General features: G+C 37.2%; 2 protein-coding genes and 1 long non-coding RNA gene across 6 annotated transcripts in view; 2 read left to right on the forward strand and 1 right to left on the reverse strand.

Moving 5' to 3' along the window:
* Positions 1-1807: 1807 nt before the first annotated feature.
* TRIM13 (tripartite motif containing 13) lies at positions 1808-14547 on the forward strand. 4 transcript variants are annotated; one of them, XM_032403075.1, is made up of 4 exons: positions 1808-2225; positions 2555-2710; positions 2824-2931; positions 12947-14547. In XM_032403075.1, exon 4 carries the CDS (start codon positions 12953-12955, stop codon positions 14174-14176), a length of 1224 nt encoding a protein of 407 aa, XP_032258966.1. In that variant the 5' UTR covers positions 1808-2225; positions 2555-2710; positions 2824-2931; positions 12947-12952; the 3' UTR covers positions 14177-14547. The 4 variants fall into 4 exon arrangements, with proteins under 4 accessions (XP_032258966.1, XP_032258964.1, XP_032258965.1 ...); XM_032403073.1 differs by lacking the exon at positions 2555-2710 and having other exon boundaries at positions 1808-2252; XM_032403074.1 differs by lacking the exon at positions 2555-2710.
* The window catches only part of LOC116631672, a 29677-nt gene continuing 7463 nt past the window's right edge, over positions 2259-24472 (reverse strand). Inside the window, exon 3 of the long non-coding RNA XR_004299235.1 lies at positions 2259-2550. This is a non-coding gene — a long non-coding RNA (uncharacterized LOC116631672). The remainder of the gene's footprint in view (positions 2551-24472) is intronic.
* Positions 16305-23689, forward strand: KCNRG (potassium channel regulator). Its single transcript, XM_032403078.1, has 2 exons — positions 16305-17175; positions 21252-23689. Exons 1-2 carry the CDS (start codon positions 16595-16597, stop codon positions 21490-21492), a joined length of 822 nt encoding a protein of 273 aa, XP_032258969.1. The 5' UTR covers positions 16305-16594; the 3' UTR covers positions 21493-23689.

A 24472-nucleotide genomic window follows, 5' to 3' on the forward strand; every position in this document is an offset into this window, starting at 1 on the left:
GCTGGCAGTTTTTACCTTTGTCAAGGTTCAAGACAAAAACAACAGAATGAAATCAACACAATAAGAATATATATACATATATTTCATATGTGTATTAGAAATTCTCCCTGTAATAATAAATCACAAAGACAAACTTAAATAAGACTATATAGTCTTGTTGTTCTGACATATGAATTCCAACCTTCAGCTGTTAGTTTACTTATTTGAAGTACAGTCAATAGAAGGAAATTCCAGTGTGACAAGAATTTTGACAATCCCTCGGTATTATCTCTAATGGGATCTAGTTACATTGTGATTTTCCAGGAAGGATGTAGCTGTGTATGTATGTTTTAATCTGGCAGTTACTCTTATTCTAGTCATGCTGTATGTGGCAATTCCCATTGCTGTTTTATTAGGACCCTGGGAGGAGAGAGGCTATTCTTCCCTATTTTTCTATACTTGAGAGTTTACCGCATAATGTTCTCTTAGTAATTTAAGAGTCTAAAGATTTCTATGCTGATTTAACCAATGTTTTACATTTAGTTGGACAGAAGTTTATTAATAAGTATTTGCCACCAAACAGATCTAACTGTATAAATATGTATTATATAATTACATTAAGGATAATTTGTGTTTGAGTCAATAACCTTTCATTCTTGTATCATTTTAATATTAGGTATTTAAAATGCTTTTATAAATCAGATTTTTTTGGTGTGTTTAAAAAAATAACACTAATTTAGTAGGAGACTAGGGTGCAGTTTTCAATGGCATTGACAGTTATGGTGCTATAGAAAGAAACTATACCTGGAATCTAACTTTATAGAGTCTTGGCTCTGCCTCTTGATTTTTATCTTGGAGAAATCACTTCATCCACTTACTCATCTACAGGATAAGAATAATAATTTCCATCCCCCAATGTTTTTTATGAAGACTATATGGCATATAGGAGCTGTTCTACAGAGGCAAAATTGGGTTTAAGGGACAGGGGCATGGCAAGGAACTAGACATCTCAGAAGGGAGCAGGGAGGGGCTCTTTATGGAGTTTGAACTAAGCATCATTAGTCACAGAGCCCAAGTACTATGTATGGTAGGCCTAGAATACCTCTCCCTGAAATTCTACTTCCAAAGACCAGACTTCCCTACTGGGGGTGAACTCAACCCCAGGGCATATTTTGTGATTTTTGTCCTTGTTGCCCTTCCCCCCAAGATTGTAAATTTTGGAGAAGCCGTTCCTTCACCTTTGTATCCTTCTGGGAACCAAACCGATCATTAGTATATGTGTTTAATGTGTTTGATATTAGACAAAGTCCCTATACAGAATAGGGAATCAGGTTAGCAACTGAATAACCATTAGCAGCATTTAAGTTAAAGCCAATTTTAAGTTCTTCCTTCTCTCCAAAGGAAAGAACAGTGGTGTTTTTCCTGAAAGAAAATCTTAAATTGAATTGGGTCGCTAGTATTCAGCCTAAAGCCTAAAAAGAAATAGGTGCAAGGTTGGGGAGGACGATTATTAACCATATCTTGGTTGTGCTCTGGCTCGGGAGGAGCCCTGGCGCTGGTCCCAACAGGAATGCCCGTCCCACCCAACCCGAGTTGTGGGGTGCAAGGCAGACGGTTGTCTCCGTCCCTCCAAGCCACTGTGGCTGGGTTTCTGGTCTTGAGAGATGCAGATGAAGTGGTGTGAAGGGTTGGGCTTTTTTTTTTGTTCCTAAAAATGCAACGAACAAAAAAAAAAGTACAACAATCCAAACCCAACCATCTTGTTGCGCGCCAGCTTTCTTCCCGGGTGGCTCCACCGGGGACGGCGCCGCCTCCTGTCGCCCGCGCTCCGTCAGGCCCAGCCCACGCGTCTTAGCGAGCCGTCAGCCCGCCAGCGCCCAGGCTCGCCGGCCCCGGGCACCGCGCTCCGCGCCGCGCGCAGCCCCTCTGGAAGGGAGAGAAGCGAGCAGCCCGGGACCCTCCCCTCTTCCAGGCGCACCGCGGGCGGTGGCAATTATTGGTGGCGGTTGTTGACACCGGAAGGACTCCCGCCTCACCTCACCCGCCGCCCCCCACCCCCACCCAGGGAAAGGCGAGACTCGGGAGACGGAACAAAGGCGAAGCCCGGCCGAGGAGGCGGACCGAGGTGCCGGGAGAGGAGGGCGGTGGGGCGGGGCACGGCTGGCGCCGCGAGTCCATTTTGCCGCCGTGCCCAGCCGGTAACGCGCGGTCCTCCGGCTGGAGGACAGGCGGCCGCGCGGCTCCAGGTGGGGCCCCTCCCGCGGCCCCCCGAGGTCCGAGATAAGTACCCGGCGGGTCCCTCTCAGGGTAGGGGGGTGTGATCCTTGGGCCTGCTGCGAGGGTGGGGACTTGCCCTGGCAGGACAGCGACCTGCGTGGGTGGGGGGTTTGGCGGAGAGCTCAGTCTGAGCTCCACAGCTGCACAGCGGAAACCAGCTGGGCGCTGGAACGGGGCGTGGGTTGGAGCGGCGCGCAGGGGGCGTCAGCTGGGCTCGTGCGGCGTGTCTGTGTTCGAGAAAACCTGCTCCGCTACGGATTATGCCCGGCTTCACTGCCAGCGCCTCGGTATCGCCTAGGAAAGAAAAGGCGACCATGAATCACAAGTCGGAGCACTCAGCACTTTCTGGCACTGAACCTGGGGAGGTGCCTGGCGCCGGGGGAGGGCGCCCTAACCGGGAAGCTCCTTAGTACTGCACAAAGATCTCCGGTCATGCTGCTGGCTTTTTCACCAGGTCCTAGCACGCTGGCTTTATTTGTGGGGGACGACTGAAAAAATTAAGGGTCAAGACTAAGGATCCTGTGCAAATAAATGCATAATACTCTCTTCTTTGTTCTTTCTTTGCAGTAGCCTCGTTTGATTGTCAATCACAACGTGAGAAAAAAACAAAAACCTGATTGCTTTGTCCTGGGAAATAGTAACCCTGACGAATACACCTGCTCGCAGGGGACAGAGGTAAACTACAATACTTCTCCCTACATTAAGAAACCAAAAAAGCACCCAGTTTTTTTTCTAGGCCCAGAATCATGCAGAATTGAACTAGGTGTAGAATGTGTTCCCATCCTCATGCGCGGTCTCTGTTCTTTTCATATTTTTTCAAAACTCAGAAGAATAGATTTAGTATTTGGAAAATCTTTATGTAGCAATTATTCGACATGTATTGCAGTCCACAGATTTATAATGAAAAGGAAAAGAGAGGCCTTAGTAGCATTTCTTTTTTTTAAGATTTTTTTTTTTTCCTTCTCCCATACCGTGCTGCTAGGACTTGTACAAATACTGAGTTTTCTAACTCTAGAGACTTTTATACAATCGGTATTTTAAAAGCAGAATTTCATTTACATAGCCACTCCTTCTGGTAGAACTTGATGGAGCTGTTGATTAACTGCTTATACTTCTGTCTTCAACAATGAGAAGGTACATTTCTTCAGGCTCTCCTTTTCTTAAAAATACCATTCTTTTTTTGCACTAGCTGAGATGCTAAGCCTCCCTGGTAAGTCCTTCCATAACACCAGGTTATTCTTTCCATTCTATACATTTATGACTGGCTGGTTACCTGGTCTTACTTGTACCACAGCTACTGTTCAGATATGCCTGTTTCCATGAAAGTGCTTTGTACCTGCTATCCTATATAATGCTTTACCTTTTCATGAAATTGTAGTTCAAGAGAGTCCGGCTCTCTTTCAGGACCTTTCTTGGTTAATATACTCATGCTCTAAAATAACACTTTAAATGTGAATTTACATTTTGTGTATTTGTACCCAACTGTAATTAATCCAACTTACATTTATATAGTTTAGCAGTTTACAAAACTGGCACTCATTACTTAATATTCCCAGAAATATGATGAGGTAGATAATGTAAAAATCCTCATTCTATGAAGGCTAAAACTCCTGCTTGAAGTTAGGTATTCAGAGACAGGTTCAGTACTCTGTTTCCTCTACTAGAGAGCCTGTTATAGCCTAATTTGTAAAAATCATAAAATTTTAGAAGGGATTTAGAGAGCCATGATTAGACTTTTCCATTTTATGAATGAGAACACTGAATTCTTGATCCACTTTCTGGATAGTGCTAAAAGTCTAAGAATTGGGGAACTCAGGTCCTAAGCCTAGCTTGCTGTGTATAATTGGGAAAGCTCCATTTTTGGAGTTGGCGGGGGGGGGGGCTCAGTTTTTTCAATTATAAAGTTAGGTGTTTTCTAGATGGTCTCTAAGATACTTTTAGACTGAGTGCTTCTCTTTTTTAATTTTTTAAATTTTATTTTATCATGTTATGTCACCATACATTACATCTTTAGTTTTTGATGTAGTGTTCCATGATTCCTTGTTTGCATATAACACCCAGTGCTCCATTCAATACATGCCCTCCTTTATACCCATCACCGGGCTAACCCATCCCCCCCCTCACCCCCCAAAACCCTCTGTTTCTCAGAGTCCATAGTCTCTCATGGTTCTTCTCCCCCTCCGATTCCCCCCCCTTCATTTTTCCCTTCCTACTGTCTTCTTTTTTTTTTAAACATATATTATTTGTTTCAGAGGTACATAGACCTAGTACTTCTTTTTATTCCTACTCCAAAACTTTTATTACCATATATTCCCTTATACGTATTGGTAGTCCTAAACACACATTAATATTAACTGCCTTAAACTGTTTTATATTTTAAATTTGGGTAGGTATGGTAAAAATGTATGCCTTATTCTTGGTGTTTTACTAAACTATAAAAGTATGGTTCTATTGTAAGATCAGGAACTGCATGGAGAAGTGGGGCACTCATACATCATTGGTTAGAGTTCATAAATTGGTATACCCCTTCTAGAGGGAAACCTGACAATCTTTTCAAGGTCTTTAAAAGTGTTTCTACTCATTGACACACCTAACAGTACCCTTACAGGAATCATCTAAGGAAATAATCAGAGCTGTGGACCAAGACTTTTCTACAAGATGTTCATTTAAATGTTATAATCCAAAAAGACATATAGCCAATAAGAGCATATCCATAAGATGGACTATCACATTTTAGAAGAATATATAATAATAGGGGAAATACATGTGATTAAGTGAAAAATGGTGGATACAAAATTGTGTGAAGCTACCAGTTTTGTTAAAATAGGTATGTGCACAAACACAACACACACAAGATTGGAAGAAATAAAACAAAACAATAATAATGGTTATTCCTTGCTGATGTGATTATGGGTTATTTTTCCCCTGTACTTTCTGAATTTTCTATACTCACAAATTACTTTTATAGTTGGTTGCTTGGATAACCTCTCTAACTTCAGTATGGTGTCAACTTTCTATGTCCTTTTTTTATAAGGCATTTATCATACCTTTTAGAGGAACAATATCTTTGTAAATGTGCTGTATTTCTGAATTTAGGGCAGGAATTGACTTTTGGCTTATATTTCATCTTTTTAAATATCATTAGGTCATTGGATTATTCATTCTTATTATTCATTAAAGACACTGCCATCTTCATTACCTTGGCCTTGAACTCTGGATTCTAGAATGGTACTGATGAATAGAGTGCTATGCCCACTTCTCATAACAATTAACCCAAATACAGGCGTCCTCTGACATAAAGAATAGTTTCATTCACATTAAGCCTTCTATAAAGCAATTTCCTATAAACTTTAAAAAAAAATCATTTCCGGGGTGCCTGGGTGGCTCAGTCGTTAAATGTCTGCCTCCGGCTCAGGTCTTGATCCCAGGATCCTGGGATCGAGCCCCGCATCAGGCTCCCTGCTTGGTGGGGAGTCTGCTTCTCCCTCTCCCACTCCCCCTGCTTGTGTTCCTGCTCTTGCTATCTCTCTCTCTCTGTCAAATAAATAAAATCTTATTAAAAAAATAAAATAAAAAATCATTTCCATTACATATGGAGACATATTACTAAGGAAAAGTTGAACTGAAAATTTTTGTTGACAGTTTAAATTCTTGTCTTTCGTGTGGCATTAGTGCCACAAGTATATTCTACGGCAGTAGCCAGGTTCCCCATTATAACTCCATGAGGAGCTTTTTTGTTCCCCCCTGCATATTTGTGGTATTGAAAATGAGCGAGGAGTGCCCACATAGTATATATAATATAGCCAACCTAAAAATTGCTTAAAGTTTAGCATAATTGGCTTTCTACTTGATGTATCTTGTAGCTCACGTTTACTTTAGAATAAGATGTATACAGAATTCTACACTGAGCAAAAGGCCCTTTGTTATACTAATTATATTTCCAATAGGCATCTCAGAAGTAAGTTATTAGTTGATATGTAGTACTTATCATTTATTTACAAAATGCCTATTTTCCCTTCTACAGTATTATATGTGACATAAGTAACCTCACTTATCTAGATAAATCCAGCTAGCTACCTACCAAATGCTAGACTTTGACAGTACTTTCTGAAAGCTGGCATTAACCTGAAATACAGATTTAGATGATGATGGAAACTTTTTAATAGATACCAACCAATAGTGATTGCCAAATTTATGGTTGTAAAAGAAGACAAATTGTTTTAGGGGTAAAAATTTTCCAGCTTCATGAAACCCACTTACATTTATTTGGGAGAAAAGAGACCAGACATTTCTGGTTTGACCTTTCCAGAAGTCATTAGTTCCAACTTAACTAAATTGGAACTCTTAACAGGTAAAGATAAATATCTGAATCTGGTTGGTACCAGAGTAGGAGAATAATTTAGTCTGTACGTATGTTTTCCTCAAATTCAGACTCATTCAAATAGATTTCATCTGGGTGGGAGAGAATAGGCTTCAATACTGTTTGGAAATCACACAGACTTCTGTGGGGTTTTTTTTGTTGCTAAATTAAAAAAAATTTTTTTAAGTAATCTCTACATCCAACATGAGGCTTGAACTTATGACCCTGAGATCAAGAGTTGCATGCTCTACTGACTGAGCCAGCCAGGCATCCTCCCACAGATTTCTTGATAGCTGTACAGAAGTGGGATAGTGGGATATCTGATTGAGCTGGTATCCTAAAACCCTATTGATATAATGCTGTTACAGAGTAATAGCTGGGGTAATTATCAAGAGACACAAGGAAAAGATAAAAGGGAAAGAAAGATAAGGTGAACAGGCAGGTAGGGGATAAGGAAAGAATAGGAGGAAATCAAAAGATTGTACACCTTGACATGGGGAGTATGATGAGTTAAGAGAATAAACGAAGGAAAGAGGCAAGACAAAATAGTGGTTCAGAAAAGAGAATGAAGAAAAGGAAAAAACCTGTTTTTTTGAGTGGTCTGGACTAAGTAGTAAGGGTAATGACCTGGCTTTTACGTTTCTGAAAATGTTACCATAGTCCAAAACCTCTGTGAAATTGCTGAATAGGTGGGTCTTCCAAGCTGATGGAACTTTTGTTCTAACTTTATTTTGTCCTACTAATCAGGAATCCTACTAGAAATATCCTGGGGTAAATTTTAACTACTAATTCTAGGATAATGCCAGAAAACGGAAGTTTCTTATTGTCTTACATTGACACATAAGTAACTTTTATATTGTGTTTGCAGGAGCCACATAACAATTACACAAGCTATTTTAGACACTATATATATCTTCCATAGTCCTTTTTTGAGATTCTTAAACTCACTTTATCCTGTTTTGATCATATAAGTTATGGAACAGTCTCTAAAAGCCATAATAAAGTATAACAACACATTGATAAGGAGCACTTAAAACAAATATTTTGTAAATAATTTTCATATATTATGACTTTCAAAACAGTTGTATAACGAGGAGAGAAACTGCAATATGTACATGTGGTTTGTCAAAGGCTATTGTCTAAGAACCAAACAAGAACAAACCAAACGCCTCCTCACAGGCCTGGATCCAGAGATTCTCAGTAATAACATTTTTTATTTTATAAAAGATAAAACAATACTATAGCAGATCAAGCTCTTGTAAAGCTTATCTTACCTAGCTAATGCTTCTGAAGTTTTGCTTTTTAAGCTCAATTTCTTATAATTGGTCTCCCTTTTTAGTTTTTTCCTTAATTTTTTATTGTGAAAATTTTCAAATATACAGAAAATTTGAAAAGTACTACAATAAATATCCTTACATCCTCTACCTAGATTCAGTAACTTGACCCTAAGTTTCAAGAAAGCATTACTAGTGGATCTCATACTAGCAGAATACAGTATACTACTTGAAAATAAGATTAACTAATATGCTGAGAGGAAGTGCTTAAAAAAAAAAAGTGATTCCTTTTATTCCAAGCATTGTTTCAGGAAAGATTGGTGGCTCCCAGTTTAGTAGAGGCTTGCATAATTTAGTTTTGTCTGTGAGGTGTATTTCAATATTTGCTATGTAGTTTCTTATTAGGTATCTACTTTGGAATTCCTGAATCCAAAGATGACTCAAAGCAGGATGGAAATTTGATTTAAATCCTTAAGATCCAAAGTATTATTAACTTTTCTTTTTGTTCTTTAATGGGATTTGGAAGGAAATCATGGGTAGTATCTTGAACAACTTTATATTCCTACCAATTAAATTCAAAGCCTTAATAGGAAAGTTTCTTTGAATAGTTTTTTAATTAAAATTAACTTTTAAGAGTAAATAAATGAGCACCTTTTGCATTATAATCATTTTGAGTTGATCATTTAAAAACAAGGGACTTCTAGGAGAGAGAAGTCTAATACACATATGTAGGTTTTGCTTTTTATTTTAAGACTACTTTCCTTTGTAAGTATTGACTTTTCCATTGTCTACCTTGAGTGTAGATATCATGAATATTTGCCTAAAAATAAATCTGTGGTGGTGTTATACAACTATGCATTTGTCAAAACTCACAGAACTGTATACCAAAAAGAATGAATTTTATTGTATGTAAATTAAAAGTATATTTAAAAACACACATGGCAGGAAAATGAGGTTGAAAATGAGAGGTGGTAGATAATTAGATATATATTTGCTACTTTGTTGGTATAAAACTTGGGAAATTTCTAATTAGTGGGTAAAAGAGATTTCTGTCCTTCAAAATTTAGACTTTCTTGGTTTTCAGAAACACATTCAAAGGAAAAAAAACAAATCTTGGAAATGTGTTTGCTATTGTACACTGAATTTGACAGTGCTTAAGTTGAAATTTTATTGGAGAGCAATAATTTTGTTCACATAAAGTTTCTAGACTTCTATATTGGTAAAGAAGATTAGCTGTAGAAAAGAGGGGATATGTACTTTAGTTCCTACAAAGGAGTATGTTTTATTGACTTCTCCAGATTTTTACGTGTTAGCCACATTTTAAGAAAAGGATCTGTAAGTTCCTTTACTGCAAAGTATACTCTTCACTTAGTGAGCCTAAAAACATTATTAATTATCTATTTTCCTTTAAAACTTTTGAGGCAACAAACTTTGTATGGTTTTTTGGATTCAGCTGTCTCAGTTTTCTCTAAAAGTCGGCTGTGGAAGTGGTCACATAATTTGGTCATAGAGAAAGTTTTGAGTATAAAGAGAAGAAAAGAAAATGTTTAGCTTTTTAAAGTGAACAGAAATAAGAATCTTTAAATTATAAACAAAAATTTGTAAGCCGCATCACTAAAAATGGAACTGGATCCACCATAATTTTGATGCAAATTTTTATTTTTTAAAAGATTTGAGAGAGAGAGAGAAAGAGTGCCGGGGGAGGGGCAGAGGAGCAGAGGAAGAGGGAGACAAGCAGACTGCCTGCTGAGAAAGGAGCCTCACACGGGGCTTGATCCCAGGACCCTGAGATTATGATCTGAGCCAAAATCAAGAGTCAGTCGCTTAACCAACTGAACCACCCAGGTGCCCCTTGATGCAAATTTTTAAAAAGGGACTTTCTAAATAGTTTTTTCCTTTTTTCCTCTGGTTCATTTTCAGAGCTATAAGGTGATTCATGGTTTTGGGATGACTGTTTACTACTAAATTTTCTCATGTATGTCATATTCCTATTTATTTTTTTAATACTTGATTGCCTTAAAATTCTTTTTGGCCCCTATTGCAGTATCTTTTTCAGTTTTCCTTTGCCTTGGGTGCCCATTTTTTTTCCTCTGCATTCCGACCACTTGGTATTCTTTGTTTTTCCTCTTATTTATTTAATATGCTTGGATAAGATTCTCTGGAAATATTAACCTTGCAAGAATGAGTAAATTAGTTTACTTTATTGAATGCTGTCCTCTATTACTTTCCTGTTTCTACTACTTTCTCCAAAATCTAGTTTTAGTATAGAGTTCTTAGGTGAAAGAGGACAAAGAGCAGTGGAGATGATAAAATATAAAACAGGACTAAGGTAGGAGGATCATCAAAAGTTTTCTTTTCTCTGTTCTAGAGTCAGAATTTTTTAAGATTTTATTTATTTATTTGACAGAGAGAGAGAGCAAGCACAAGCAGGGGGAGCAGCAGAGGGAGAGGGAGAAGCAGACTCTCCACTGAGCAGGGAGCCCGATGCAGGGCTCGATCCCAGAACCCTGGGATCATGACCTGAGCTGAAGGCAGACACTTAACTGACCGACCCATCTAGGTTCCCCTAGAGGCAGAATGTTTTACAGCTGCTTCATAACTTCTCTCAGGGAGCACACTAACCCCAGTCTTTATAGCCATTCTCCTCCCAATGCCTTTAAAAGGTTTTATGATTTCTTATATCACAAAAGATTGTTCAGAAAAATCAGCTCATCACATATTTTTGCCTTTTGACATTAAATTTGACAGAATAATCTTTGCTTTAATTCTGCATATAATTTTATTATAATTTATTATACCTTATCCCTCACAACTAAATGTAAAGCCATAAACTAATTAGCCTTGCAAACTCGGCTAATCTTTTAAATACTATTTATTTTCTAGATTATAGCTCTAATTGTGACTCTTAAAATTAGTGCTAAAATTTATTTACTTATTTTTGATTATAAAATGGCCTGTAGATTATTAGACCCTATTTTATTTATTAGTTTGGTGGTAATGTGACGTAATTTGTCCCTCAGTAAGCTGAATGAGGACATAGTTAGCACTATATTTGGATTTAAAACTTTAGGGATAGAAGTTTTAAAATGTACATTTTAAAATAATAAACTTGAACTGAGAAATGGTATTCTCTAGATCAGGAATCTCAGTTTTTTTTGTCTCAGGATGACTTTACACTCTTAAAAACCGAGGATCCCAAAAGTTTTTGTTTACATATGTATTGTATATAGATATTTATTGTATTGAAAATTAAAACAAAAAATTTAAGATCTTCATTTAAAATAACGATAAACCTATTACATGTTAACATTTGTGAAAAATAACATTTTCAAAACAGTTGTGGGAAGAGTGGCATTGCTTTACATATTTATAGGTCTCTTTAATGAATTGCTATTAATAGATTATAACGAGTCTTTTATCTGTCCCTGCATTACACCTGTTAAAATAAGTAATTTTGGTTGAAATATACAAAGATCATATTTGGCCTTGCACAGATATATAGTTGGTGAAGGGAGGAATATCTTAATAGCATTTTCTGATAATTGTGGATCTTCTTTGATACTATACCAAAACTCAACAAGTGGTAGTTTCTTAAAAGTTGCAATATGGAATCTGAAATCATATTATTGAATGTGTTGGTCTTTTGATCTTTTGCCCAAGCATGATTTATAACATGCATTGGTGATTTGAACCAATTAGTTCATTGTGTTATGCAGATCTCCAAATGTTAACATTTTATTATACAATAATCTCCCCCCTAAAAAAGTAAAAGCCCACATTTGTTAAAATTACCACTTATTTCATTAGAAAATAATTAATGGGAAGTTATCAAGCACTTAAGTGGCAAAAATGTTTTCCAAAATTCTAATTTTCACTCAAAAACTTTTACCATTTGTTTTCCTTGAAGTGAAGAGCTATTTTGTTCATTTTTGAGAAGATGTCTGCTTTACCTAAGTCTAAATAGCCAGTTTGTCATTCATTCTTTAAATAAAAATTGTGTTCCATAAAAAAAAGCAGCTGGTTCAGATTGTGACTCAATCATGTAAGTGCTATTTCTCCAGACAATATCTGTTGGGTGTAGCACACAAAATATTAAAAAGGCATGTACACACTGATCAAGATTTAATAAAATGAATAATTTGTGCTGCTTCATAAAGAACATTCTTAAATGAAACTGGCTACCCCCACCCGTACTGTGGGTATGTGGTAATGAAGAATACAGTAACTTGTAATACAGTTTGGTGCTGCCTTTTGCCTTGTTTCATTCCTGCTAAGGCTTCAGCAGTGTCTACTCACCATTGCTTTTACAGTGCAATTGTCAACGTGGTGCCAAAAGTAAATATCATCTTAGTATTATTGTGAAAAAAGTATTGACCTTCACAAATGACTTGAAAGAGTCTTAGGAACACCAGATTTCAGCCCACATTTTGAGAATTGATGCACACTAGACAGTTGTGGTGGTTTAAAAGAAAACTTCATTTAATTCTCTGAAGAATGAATTGCAACTCATGTTTTTACTTACGATTTCAATAATTGTAATCTTGCCTCTGAAATAGAAAAATTTGCCAATTTTTAATAAAAGCCTGCACAAGATGCATGCTTGAATTTATATTTCTGTGCTTCTTTCTTTTAAATAGCATACCATTTTATAATTGTGGGCCCAGACTAAAGAGCTCATTCTATTCAAACACTGAGTAGCTTTGTTTCTGACAGCTAGCAGTCAGCTTTCTGTTTTAAAACAATCAGTTGGGTCCTGCTGGCTCAACTTGCAGTTGTCCTAGACCTAACCCTATCTCAGCCAAAGACTGTTGCTGGAAAGCCCACACAAAGGCCTTGTGTAAGGGAGTCCTGCTAATAAGGAGTGTGTTCTAGTCCCAGCAGATTAAATCTGCTTTGGTGTGCATTCCCTTCCCAAATTTCTCACTCATTTCCTTTGTTTGCCTGGCTATTTCAGTGAGAGATCATTCTTAATGCCTCTGAAGATAGTTTCTTCTGATTATTACATAGTCTGAGTGGAGGGGATTACTGGAGTAAAATGTTTCTTTCTCTATGGTAGGATGTGATGGAGCTGCTTGAAGAAGATCTCACGTGCCCAATTTGTTGCAGTCTGTTCGATGATCCGCGAGTTTTGCCTTGCTCACACAACTTTTGCAAAAAATGCTTAGAAGGGATCTTAGAGGGGACTGTGCGGAATTCCTTGTGGAGATCCTCTCCATTCAAGTGCCCTACATGCCGTAAGGAAACTTCAGCTACTGGAGTCAATAGCCTGCAGGTTAATTACTCCCTGAAGGGTATTGTAGAAAAGTATAACAAGATCAAAATCTCTCCCAAAATGCCGGTGTGCAAAGGACACTTGGGGCAGCCTCTCAACATTTTCTGCCTGACTGATATGCAACTGATTTGTGGGATCTGTGCTACTCGTGGTGACCACACCAAGCATGTCTTCTGTTCTATTGAAGATGCCTATGCTCAGGAAAGAGATGCCTTTGAGTCCCTCTTCCAGAGCTTTGAGACCTGGCGTCGGGGAGATGCTCTTTCTCGCTTGGATACCTTGGAAACTAGCAAAAGGAAATCTCTACAGTTACTGACTAAAGATTCAGATAAAGTAAAGGAGTTTTTTGAGAAGTTACAACATACATTAGATCAAAAAAAGAATGAAATCCTGTCTGACTTTGAGACCATGAAACTTGCAGTTATGCAAGCCTATGACCCAGAGATCAACAAACTCAACACCATCTTGCAGGAACAACGAATGGCCTTTAACATTGCTGAGGCTTTCAAAGATGTGTCAGAACCCATCATATTTCTGCAACAGATGCAGGAGTTCAGGGAGAAAATAAAAGTAATCAAGGAAACTCCTTTACCTCCCTCCAATTTGCCCACAAGCCCTTTAATGAAGAACTTTGATACCAGTCAGTGGGAAGACATAAAACTAGTAGATGTGGATAAACTTTCTTTGCCTCAAGACACTGGCATATTCATTAGCAAGATTCCCTGGAGCTTTTATCAGTTATTTGTGGTAGTCATTCTGCTTAGCTTTCTTATTTTCTTTGGTCCCACTGTGTTCCTAGAAGGGTCTTTATTTGATGAATTCACAAGTTGGAAAGACCATCTCTCAAACTTCAGTTCCTATCTGACTAAATCAGCTGATTTTGTAGAACAATCAATGTTTTACTGGGAACAGGTGATGGATGGGTTTTTCATTTTCAGTGAAAGATTTAAGAATTTTACTTTGGTGGTGCTGAACAATGTGGCAGAATTTGTGTGCAAATATAAACTATTATAAAATCTGTTGCAAGTGTATAGTTCTCTGTCTTTTGTTAGAAATTTGTTAAAGAGCTGAGTGGTAGTTCAGATTTCGTCAAGATTTCAGTCAGATATCTTCCTACAAAAGTATTCCTTTCAAAAATAATGTCCTATACATGTTGTTCAAATTAGGTAGCATAAAGATAAATGTGAGATTTAATACTAAGTCCTGAACCCTCCTTCCTTTTTAAATAGTGCTTTTGTAAAACGCCTCCTACCCCCAATATTGGTTGTGTTCATGCTATGGAAAAGAGGTGAAAGAAGAGCACATGATCTAATACTACGTAAATGAGGTAGTGTAACAGTGATTGTTCATTTAAGCATGTAATAAAGACTACTCTTGTAAAGCAACTTTTTTGGAGACTGGACATTCTTTTAAAAAAGAAGATATGGGTGGATTGGACTTCAAATTTTTCTAGATTTGGATTTCTAAATTTTATTTTTTTGCTAAAATGTAAATCTTAGGTAAACAAAAAGTGGCATTTTTCTTGCAATAAGTTTACATTTTTAGGGGGGTGGAGATTTCAGCTTGCCTTTTTCTCCTTCAGTTTTGTAAATTTATCACCAAAGGAATTCAAAGGAAATGTTAGGTGGCTGTGCAAGCAAAGGCATAGGTAAAAAAAAAAAAAAAAAAAAGTCTAACAACATGGCAAGAACAGGAAATGGGAAAGCCTTCTTTTTATTGGCAGCTAAGTGTTGTGTTGTTCCAAAGTATCATGGCAACTGTACAACCAAACTATCTACTGCTTAACATCTTTTTAAAGAGTAGTAAGATTAATTTGACAATAGATGGAACAGTCTTTCAGCTATTATAAAGTGCAAAGTAATCAGCTAAAAACTAATGATTTGTTAACTAGAATTTAAATAAAAAATTTTAAAACAGCAATACATACATACATACTACTGGGGGAAAAATAAAACACTAATGCTCACATGAGATAAAGATACCTACCTCCCACAGATTTTTTTTTTTTTTTAAAGAACTAGGTAGTTTTTTAAAATTCATTTGAGAGCGGTAGAGCAAGAGCAAGGAGGAGAGTCAGAGGGAGAAGCAGGCTCCCCACTGAGCAGGGAGCCCAATGTGGGGCTCGATCCCAGAACCCTGGGATCATGACCTGAGCTGAAAGCAGACACTTAATGGACTGAGCCACCCAGGTGCCCCCTACCTCCCACAGATTAAAAATACTTGCTTAGAATCCAGATGAAAACAAGAAGTGATCTTATGTTAGAACTGCTCTCTAGTCCCTTATTTCTGTCATGGAACAAGACATTCCTTGGAAAGCCCAGAGTGTCTTTACCCTGCCCTCTAATTTGGTTGAGAGGAAGCAACTAAATTTAAAGAACAGAAGAATCCAGCTATGGGAATAAGAGTCAAATTAAGCTGCTAGCTGAGGTAATGGCTGCCTCATCCGTAACTGACAATTCATGATTTAGCCACTAAATCGCTAAAGGGTTCATAAATTATGATAATGTTCCTCTGCAAATCTTAACTTCTGCCATGACAACTCATTGTAGATAGGTCTGGGGAAAGGGGAATGCTTTTCTGCTCCCACTATTTTTTTTTAAAGATTTTAAATATCTTTTTTAAAATCTTTAAATCTTTCTTTAAAGATTATTTATTTGAGAAAGAGGGAGCAAGAGAGAAAGAGCATGAGCAGGGGGAGGGGCAGAGAGAGAAGGAGAAGCAGACTCCCCACTGAGCAGACAGCCCAATGTGGGGCTTGATCCCAGGACCCCTGGATCATGACCTGAGCTGAAGGCAGACGCTTAACCGACTGAGCCACCCAGGCACCCCTTCCAGTACTTTTTTTAAAATAGAGATTTATGGGGTGCCTAGGTGGCTCAGATGGTTAAGCGTCTGCCTTCAGCTCAGGTCATGATCCTGGGGTCCTGGGATCAAGCCCCGCATTGGGCTCCTGGCTCGGCGGGGAGCCTGCTTCTCCCTCTCCCTCTGCCTCTCCCCCTGCTCATGCTCTCTGTCTCTATCTCTGTGTCTCAAATGAATAAAAAAAAAATCTTTAAAAAAAATAAAAATAAAATACAGATTTACAATAAGTTTTCATGGAGATATATATATATATATTTTAATGGAATACAGGAGAGGGATCTACTTGACATCTATCCTTAGAAATATTGGCAGTTTTTCTTAAATAATCCAGTTCCTCATCTGTTCCTTTTTCACTTTGTATACTGCAAGTTCCCAAGCAACTCAAATTTGCAAACACAGCTATGGATACACTATTTGCTTTACAGTAGTTAGGAGGGAATCTAGGTCTCTGTTTTTTGTTATTTTCCCCTCCCCTCCATTTCTTAATCATATATAACTAGCAACATTTATGGCTAGAGTTTGATTTACAAGTTTCTAAGTCTGTAGCTTCTAGTTTGAAGCAAGAAAAGAATGAGTAGTCAGGAACTGGTCACTTTGAATGTGGGAGGGAAGATATTCACAACAAGGTTTTCTACCATAAAGCAGTTTCCTGCTTCTCGGTTGACACGAATGATAGATGGCAGAGACCAAGAATTCAAGATGATTGGTGGCCAGATTTTTGTGGACAGAGATGGTGTTCTATTTAGTTTCATCTTAGATTTTTTGAGAACTCACCAGCTTTTATTACCCACCGACTTTTCAGACCATCTTAGGCTTCAGAGAGAGGCTCTTTTCTATGAACTGGATCCTCTGGTTGATCTCTTAAACCAAGAACACCTGCTACAGCCAAGACCCGCTCTTGTGGAAGTGCATTTCCTAAGCCGAAACACTCAAGCTTTTTTCAGGGTGTTTGGCTCTTGCAGCAAAACAATTGAGATGCTAACTGAGAGGATTACAGTGTTTATAGAGCAACCTTCAGCACTGACCTGGAGTAGTAACTCTTTCCCTCCGCAGATGACCTTACTTCCACTGCCTCCACAAAGACCTTCTTACCATGACCTGGTTTTCCAGTGTGGCTCTGACAGCACCGCTGATAACCAGATTGGAGTCAGGTATTTTGTACTTTGAAGCATCTGTCTTCTATATCAGTTCCTGATGTTTCCCCTCAAAACTGGGAGTTTCTCATGGCTGAAACTTTTCTTGGAAAAAATTATTACTCAAATGTTTTGGGGGTAATAAGTAGAGTTGAGTAGAATGATCAGATAATTATTGTCCAAACTGGGCTATTTTTCAGAGTGAAAGAGGGTATTGTTATTATGTGGGACAGTAGGAATAAACCAAGACTGTCCAGGGAAAATTGGAACTATGGTCATTCAAGTTGTAAGAGGATAATTTTATAGATTATGTTCCATTGCTAGTGAATTTGGCCTAGGACTGAGACAACACCTTTCTTTCCCCCAAGAGATTCTTTTAGTGGCTGGCATATGGTAAAGTCTCAGTAGTTTCTCCTGATTTCCTTACACTCTACATATATTTGTTCTTTTAGTCCTTATGATTTGACTACTGATTTTCCTCCATCTCACTTTATTTTTTTTATTTTTTATTTTTTTTTTTAATTTTTATTTATTTATTTGACAGAGAGAGACACAGTGAGAGAGGGAACACAAGCAGGGGGAGTGGAAGAGGGAGAAGCAGGCTTCCTGCTAAGCAGAGAGCCCGATGTGGGGCTCGATCCCAGGATCCCGGAACCATGACCTGAGCCGAAGGCAGACGCTTAACGACTGAGCCACCCAGGCGCCCCCATCTCACTTTATTTTTAAACACCATTAAGGCAGATATATCCCATAGCGAATTTGGTATCCTATTACATCTTTGGCATTCTTAGACAACTCAAAATATTGGGATAGGCTGTCAGTATGTTAAGAATAGTTGCTCCTGAGTCAATTATTCACTTTCTCCCCCTGTTGTTCTTGGCTGAACACTAAGGCTGATTTCTACTCTGCTGTCAGGGACACTTTTTTTTCTCCTTAAAAATGTCTTAATGCTGTCCCACCATTATTTTACTAACTGTGAAAGCCGGCTTTAATTTTCAGGAGGAAAAAAAAGTAGTCTGCATATGTTCTTTACTGATACTATTTAAATTGTTTTTTTTTTTTTTTTGCGGGGGGGGGGGGAGAAAAGGTAGACATAGTTTGGGATATTTTCTTGACTTCAGCAGTCGCCATCAGGAACTATCAATGTTTGCCTCTCCGACAACACACCCCTTTGTTTTACTTACCAACTGAAGAACACTGGGCAGTATGACAGTTCTTCAGTTTCTACACTTAATAATTTCCTGCCCTCCCAAAAAAGGTTGAAATGTCACTTGGGGAAAAGGGATCCAGTTAAATTAATAGGCTGATTGTGAAGAGAACTTAAGACCCTATCTTTATCTCAAAGTGTTTTAAGATATCTCTGTATACACCTTTCTTTTCACTGGTGGGGCACTAACATGAATAATTCAGAAGGGAAAACTATTCAGTTTTTTTAAAAAAATTTGATTTAATGATTAAGATCTTTGAGGATCGCGGTGCCTGGTGGCTCAGTTGTTAAGCGACTGCCTTTGGCTCAGGTCATGATCCCAGAGTCCTGGGATCAAGCCCCGCATCAGGCTCTCTGCTCAGTGGGGAGCGTGCTTCTCCCTCTCCCACTCCCCCTGCTTGTGTTCTCTCTCTCACTGTGTCTCTCTCTGTCAAATAAATAAATAAAATCTTAAAAAAAAAAAAAAAGATCTTTGAGGATCCCTTTTAAAAAAAGATAGAAACCCCAGGAAAAATGGTATAATTAATTTTAAGAAGAAACATGCAAGGTAAAAAAATCCTGGAAATACTAAACACTTTAAAATCTATGCATGTGGAGAAAGTAATTGAAAAAAATATGCTGAGAAACAAGATTAAAAACTAAGGTTGGAATATTCTTGTATGTACAGTGCCAAGTGTTTTTACCTTTGCTAAGTGTTTGTGTTTTAGAAATAGTACAAATTTTTTTCATCTTAATGTGAGAATGGCATTATAAACTTCCAATATAGATAATTCCAAAACCAGAAGCTATTTTAATAATTAAATTTTTTCATCACCAAATAGTATTCATTTGCTGGAAGTTCAGAATTTTTTTCCATCCTATAAGTGTTTATGATTTTTTTCTATCATGCCAATTTCAAAGTAGAGATGGATAACCTGAGTAAGGGGACATTATTGGGTTTTCGGGTGACTGTATGAAAACTCTGGCCCTGAAAGGCCCACCTTAGGTACATAACTGCCTGGCTAGCCATCATTTTTATTTCTTGCTCACTCCCTGTTCTGAATCATCCATTCAGATGTTTTTTGAAGGTGGGAAGTGGAGGAGTAAGCCTGGATGGCTCCTAAGAGTCTGGCGTATCATCCAGCTGTTCAGTATGTTCCATTAATATGATTCACCATTCTAAGATCTTGTTAACCTAGCAGATTGCTCAGTTACTATCTCTCAAGTTCACAGTATGAGAAATACTTGGCTTGCATCTTGCAGAAGGTCATTCATATGATACCACATTATCAAGCTCAAGTTATGGTCATAGGATTCTAGAGTCTCTTTGGTAGCCTTTATTCTATCTGACCTTTCCTTTTTAAATTGGATCAAATGGAAAAGTGTAGTTGCCTTTTTTTAAAATAAGATTTGATTTTCTATTTCTCAATGCATTCTTCTACCCTTTCCTTCTGCCTTAAAATCTTTCATTTCTTAATTTGACCACCTAAGGAATCAAGTACTATTGCTCAGTGATTTCTTGCAAGTGTGTCTTAATGTGAGATGTGCTATAATTTTCTTCTCTTTAATAAATGTCTCTAGGCTACACAATCAAGATCTGGGGTTTGGGACTAGATGGAATGATCTCCTAATGTGAAAAATTTGCTGTATCAAACATAATAAACATTTTCTGACATGTACTTTGTACTTCTATAAATCTTACAGTATTTTCTTTGCCTAGAATTAATTTCTAAACGTGAGCTAAAATAACCACTCTATTTTATTTTTCTTATTTTTTTTTTTTAAGATTTTATTTATTTATTTGACAGAGAGACACAGCAAGAGAGGGAACACAAGCAGGGGGAGTGGGAGAGGGAGAAGCAGGCCTCCCACCGAGCAGGGAGCCCGATGCGGGGCTCGATCCCAGGACCCTGGGATCATGACCTGAGCCTAAGGCAGACGCTTAACGACTGAGCTACACAGGCGCCCCAATTAACCACTCTATTTTAATCATAGTTAAAAGGAGGCAAAGGATGTCGTAAAGGCTTTTTTTATGCCATAAAACTACAGAGAATTTAGGTTGCTTTGTGGAAGTAAGTTAGTCTTTTCTTCACATCTCATAAACAAATGGTGAGAGGACTCAAAGACATAAAAATATCCTTGATGGTATTTAAAGGGGTAATATAGCTATATCTATGTGGACATGTTATGTTGACATTATTAAAACTAACATACAGCCAATCTGAAAAGTTCAGGTTGGCTTTCTTCTTGAACTATGTGTATTGGTTCTATAGAATCTCCTAGGAAATACAAAGTTTTGTCATTTTTACTCCAGAGGCCTTTTGACCCCGTGCTTTACTCTTTAACAATGGATAGTTATTGAGTAAAAATTGACAATAAAATCTTGACATTTTTTATCTGCAAAATTGTACCTGAAAAAATGTATTTGATAGAAATAAGAAAAAAATTTGTAATGTCAGTGCTAATAATGGGTAGAATTAGATCTACTAGGAGGGGAAACTAAATGTATAAAATATTCATTAAAATGATTGTCAATTCATTTAATTAAGCTGATTAAAATAATATTTAGTAAATTGAAAACAAAAATTAGAAGTTGTTAAATTATATAAAAAGTTAAGCTAATTTGTTTAATCAAATTGTTTGCTCCAGAAAATAATTTCTCAATGAAAATTCATCAGTGTTGGTTATATTCCTAAATATGGATTTAAGTGACTTTGGAGATCACAGGAAGGTCTTTATTTTCAATACTCTGAAATTACTAATTTGGATTTATAAATGAAGTCTCAAAAAAAATCTGATCAAAAATGGTATGATGCCTTTATTTGAGGTTATAAGTCAAATCGATGTGTTTCGTTTTGCTAGTTATTAAAGGGATGCTTTATAATCAAACATCTGTTGTGTGTCCTAGGTATGTTTCTATAAAACCTGATAACCGAAAATTGGCCAACGGAACTAATGTCCTCGGGATACTAATCGACACTTTATTAATGGAAGGCTTCCACCTAGTCAGCGCTAGAACATTATTCTCTGAAGACAAAAGTGAATGCTATAGCTTTGAAAGGATAAAAAAGCCTGAAGCTCTCACCATGAACAAAACACTGAAACCAGAGACTACCATCATGTCAGAGCAATCTCAGAAAAAGAAATGAGGTTCCTGTTCCCTTTTAGAGTAAAGAGAAATTGCCATTTTCTTGTGGAAATTCCATATTTATGGCATGTATGTTAGTCATATATGTACTCATTTCAACTTCTGGCCTTGTCTCCTAGTATGCCATCTCTGGCAACCATACCTCAGCGGTGCTTAAGCCACACTAACTGCTTCCTGCTCTCTAAATAACACTGTGCACTCGGTGCTTTGGCACATGTTCCTTCTACCTTCAATGCCTCTTTCCCTTTCTTTTCTTCATGAACACTTACACAACTCTCAAGAATGGGTTCTGGAATCAGACTCCTTGATTTCGTATCCCAACTTAATCAGTTACTACTTATATGACTTGGGCAAGTCATTTAAGCTCTCTGTGCCTCAACTTCTTCATCTATCAAATGGGGATAATGTATCTCTTTATAGGATATGTGAAAATAAAAGGAGATAATGTAAAGTACTCAACACACTGTCTGGCACATAGTAGACACCAATAACTGTTCGTGATGGCGATGATGATGTTGAAGAAAAAGAAGATTGGTGGCCTGCTTTGAATTGTACCTCTTCTGTGAGGGTGAGGCCTTGTTTTCCTCTTTTCCCAGGCATATTAATCAGCCCTTTCCTCTGTATAGACTTATATGCCATCATAAAAACAAACTTTTTTCACTTGAATGTGAGCTCAATCCACTCAACGGTTTTAACACTACTATGTGGAAAGGACTACTAAACATTTGGTGAGAGGATAACTGTTACTAATTAGCACCTACATTTGGTGAAAAGCTTCTGAATAACCTCTCCTAACATTTAAAATATACATATACTATGACTTAGTGATTCCTCTTTTAGGAATTCCTCATATATATGTGTCATTTTGAACACCAGAATAAACACCTAGAAAAGGAAACATTAAGTCAAAGAGCACCAAACACACAGCAGGGTTAAAAACCTGCATGGAAGCAGCTGAGTACCTTTTTAAAAAGTACAATTAATTCATTCAAAGACGTATGTTAAACATTTGTTAGACACCATACTAGGTTTTCAGGATTAAAAGATGAGTAAGACAAAAATTCTTATTCTCAAAGAGCTCATATTCAAGAAAGAAAGTACATCATCTAACAGCAAAAGATTAGAAATAAACTCAAAGTTCATCAATAGGGAATGGGTAAATTATGGTTCACACAATGAAATACTATGCAGCCCTTAAAGAAGAATAGGGCAACAGTTTACAAACTAAGGAAAGATTGTCAAATATTTGTAAGTGGAAAAAAAGCAAGGTGCAGAACAATGTATAAAGTGGGAAAATATATTTCCATTATATATGTGTGTATGTGTGTATAGTTTCCAGTTGTGGAAACACTCATTTTCTTAAACACACATAGAATTTTCAGCAAAGATACGGGTCACCTGTGTAGAAGGGAACAGGGTGAGTGGGGTTTGGTGTGGAAGGAAGATTTACTTTCACCAGATCATGTAGATATATTATCTATTTAAAAAAAAGAAAGGAAGAAGATACACCTGAAAGACTGTGTGTATGTGTGTGTGGGGGAGGAGAGGGAAGGGATTTTAGGAGGACTATAATGGCATAGTATGGACTATTATCTTATATTGATACAAATGTTAATCTACTACTTTTCCTGTGAAAGCCCTCCACTTAGTAAAGAATTTGCATTCCATAAATTTCTACCAATTATAGATTTGTGCACTAGGTTGTAGAGAAGAAATAAATATTTTTAAAATTTCCTAACAGTATCTCAACAGGTTATGTATAATGTAAGTGCAAAATACTTCAAGATTAGTAATGTCAAGGTTAGCAGTTGAAAATAATGACCCCAAAAAAGCCCTATGAATAAGTATTTTGTTTTTGGTGGCACTTATCCCCTCTTTTCTGCAAAAAAGCCAGTTTAGTTGTTTTAGTGTGTCATATTAATTTTGGGGATGATGTGTTTGGTTCCCTTGCTAGCACCATATTCTAGGGCACAATATTTCTATTTTGGTAAGTTTTTGACATTTTGTGATTTAACTAGCTGGATATAGTTGCCATGGTTACATATGCAACACTGTTTAATTCTGTATAGAGCTTTGCTGATAAGATTATTAAAAAACTGGTAACTGGTTAAAAAATACTGGAACAAAAAATATTGTAACAGGTTGGCAAATAATAAGACAGGAAATGTTTAAACTACTGTTAGGGGATGCCTGGGTGGCTCAGTTGGTTAAGCATCTGTCTTCGGCTCAGGTCATGATCCCAGGGTGCTGGGATTGAGTCCCGCATTGGGCTCCTTGCTCAGCGGGGAGCCTGCTTCTCCCTCTGTCTGCTGCTTCCCCTGCTTGTGCTCTCTGTCATTCACTCTTTCTCTCTCAAATAAATAATATCTTTAAAATAAATTAATGTTAATATATTCTCAGTCATTCATACTTGCACAAAACTACTTTGACTTGAGAAATAAAATATTCTTTTTAATGTGTTAATAGAAACATATTACCTATGGAAACATAATATATATGACATTCATTCATTCACTCAGTAAATATTTATTGACATCTACTGTGTGCCAAATACTATTTTAGACATCGGATATACTGCAAGGAACAAACAATGCCTTCCTTTCTAGAGTTTTTTCACAAAAACAATTCATAACATTGACAATGGGTTTAATCAGAATAACAAGTATTATTATTAGTTTCTCAAAAGTTATGAGTTCACAATGCAGAGGTTTTTAGAAGGAGATAGAATATTCCAATTTAAAAAATATATTATTCATTAGGGAAAGTGTACTTTCAGAGTAGATTGAGTTTCTTATTTTAGTAAATATTTTAGAGATTATTGCATCTGGAGGCACATCTGTCAAGATCATCTCAGTAAGCCTTTTGTGTTTACTCTAAAATAGAGTGGGACATTGTCACTGGGATATCAAGATATGCAAAAAATAAAGTCTTGTTTTAGAAAGGGGGGCAGGCAAATGTAGTTTGAAGAAAACAGGGATATA

Source organism: Phoca vitulina, unplaced genomic scaffold (assembly GCF_004348235.1).
Source record: "Phoca vitulina isolate PV1807 unplaced genomic scaffold, GSC_HSeal_1.0 scaffold5, whole genome shotgun sequence".
Lineage (NCBI taxonomy): Eukaryota > Metazoa > Chordata > Mammalia > Carnivora > Phocidae > Phoca > Phoca vitulina.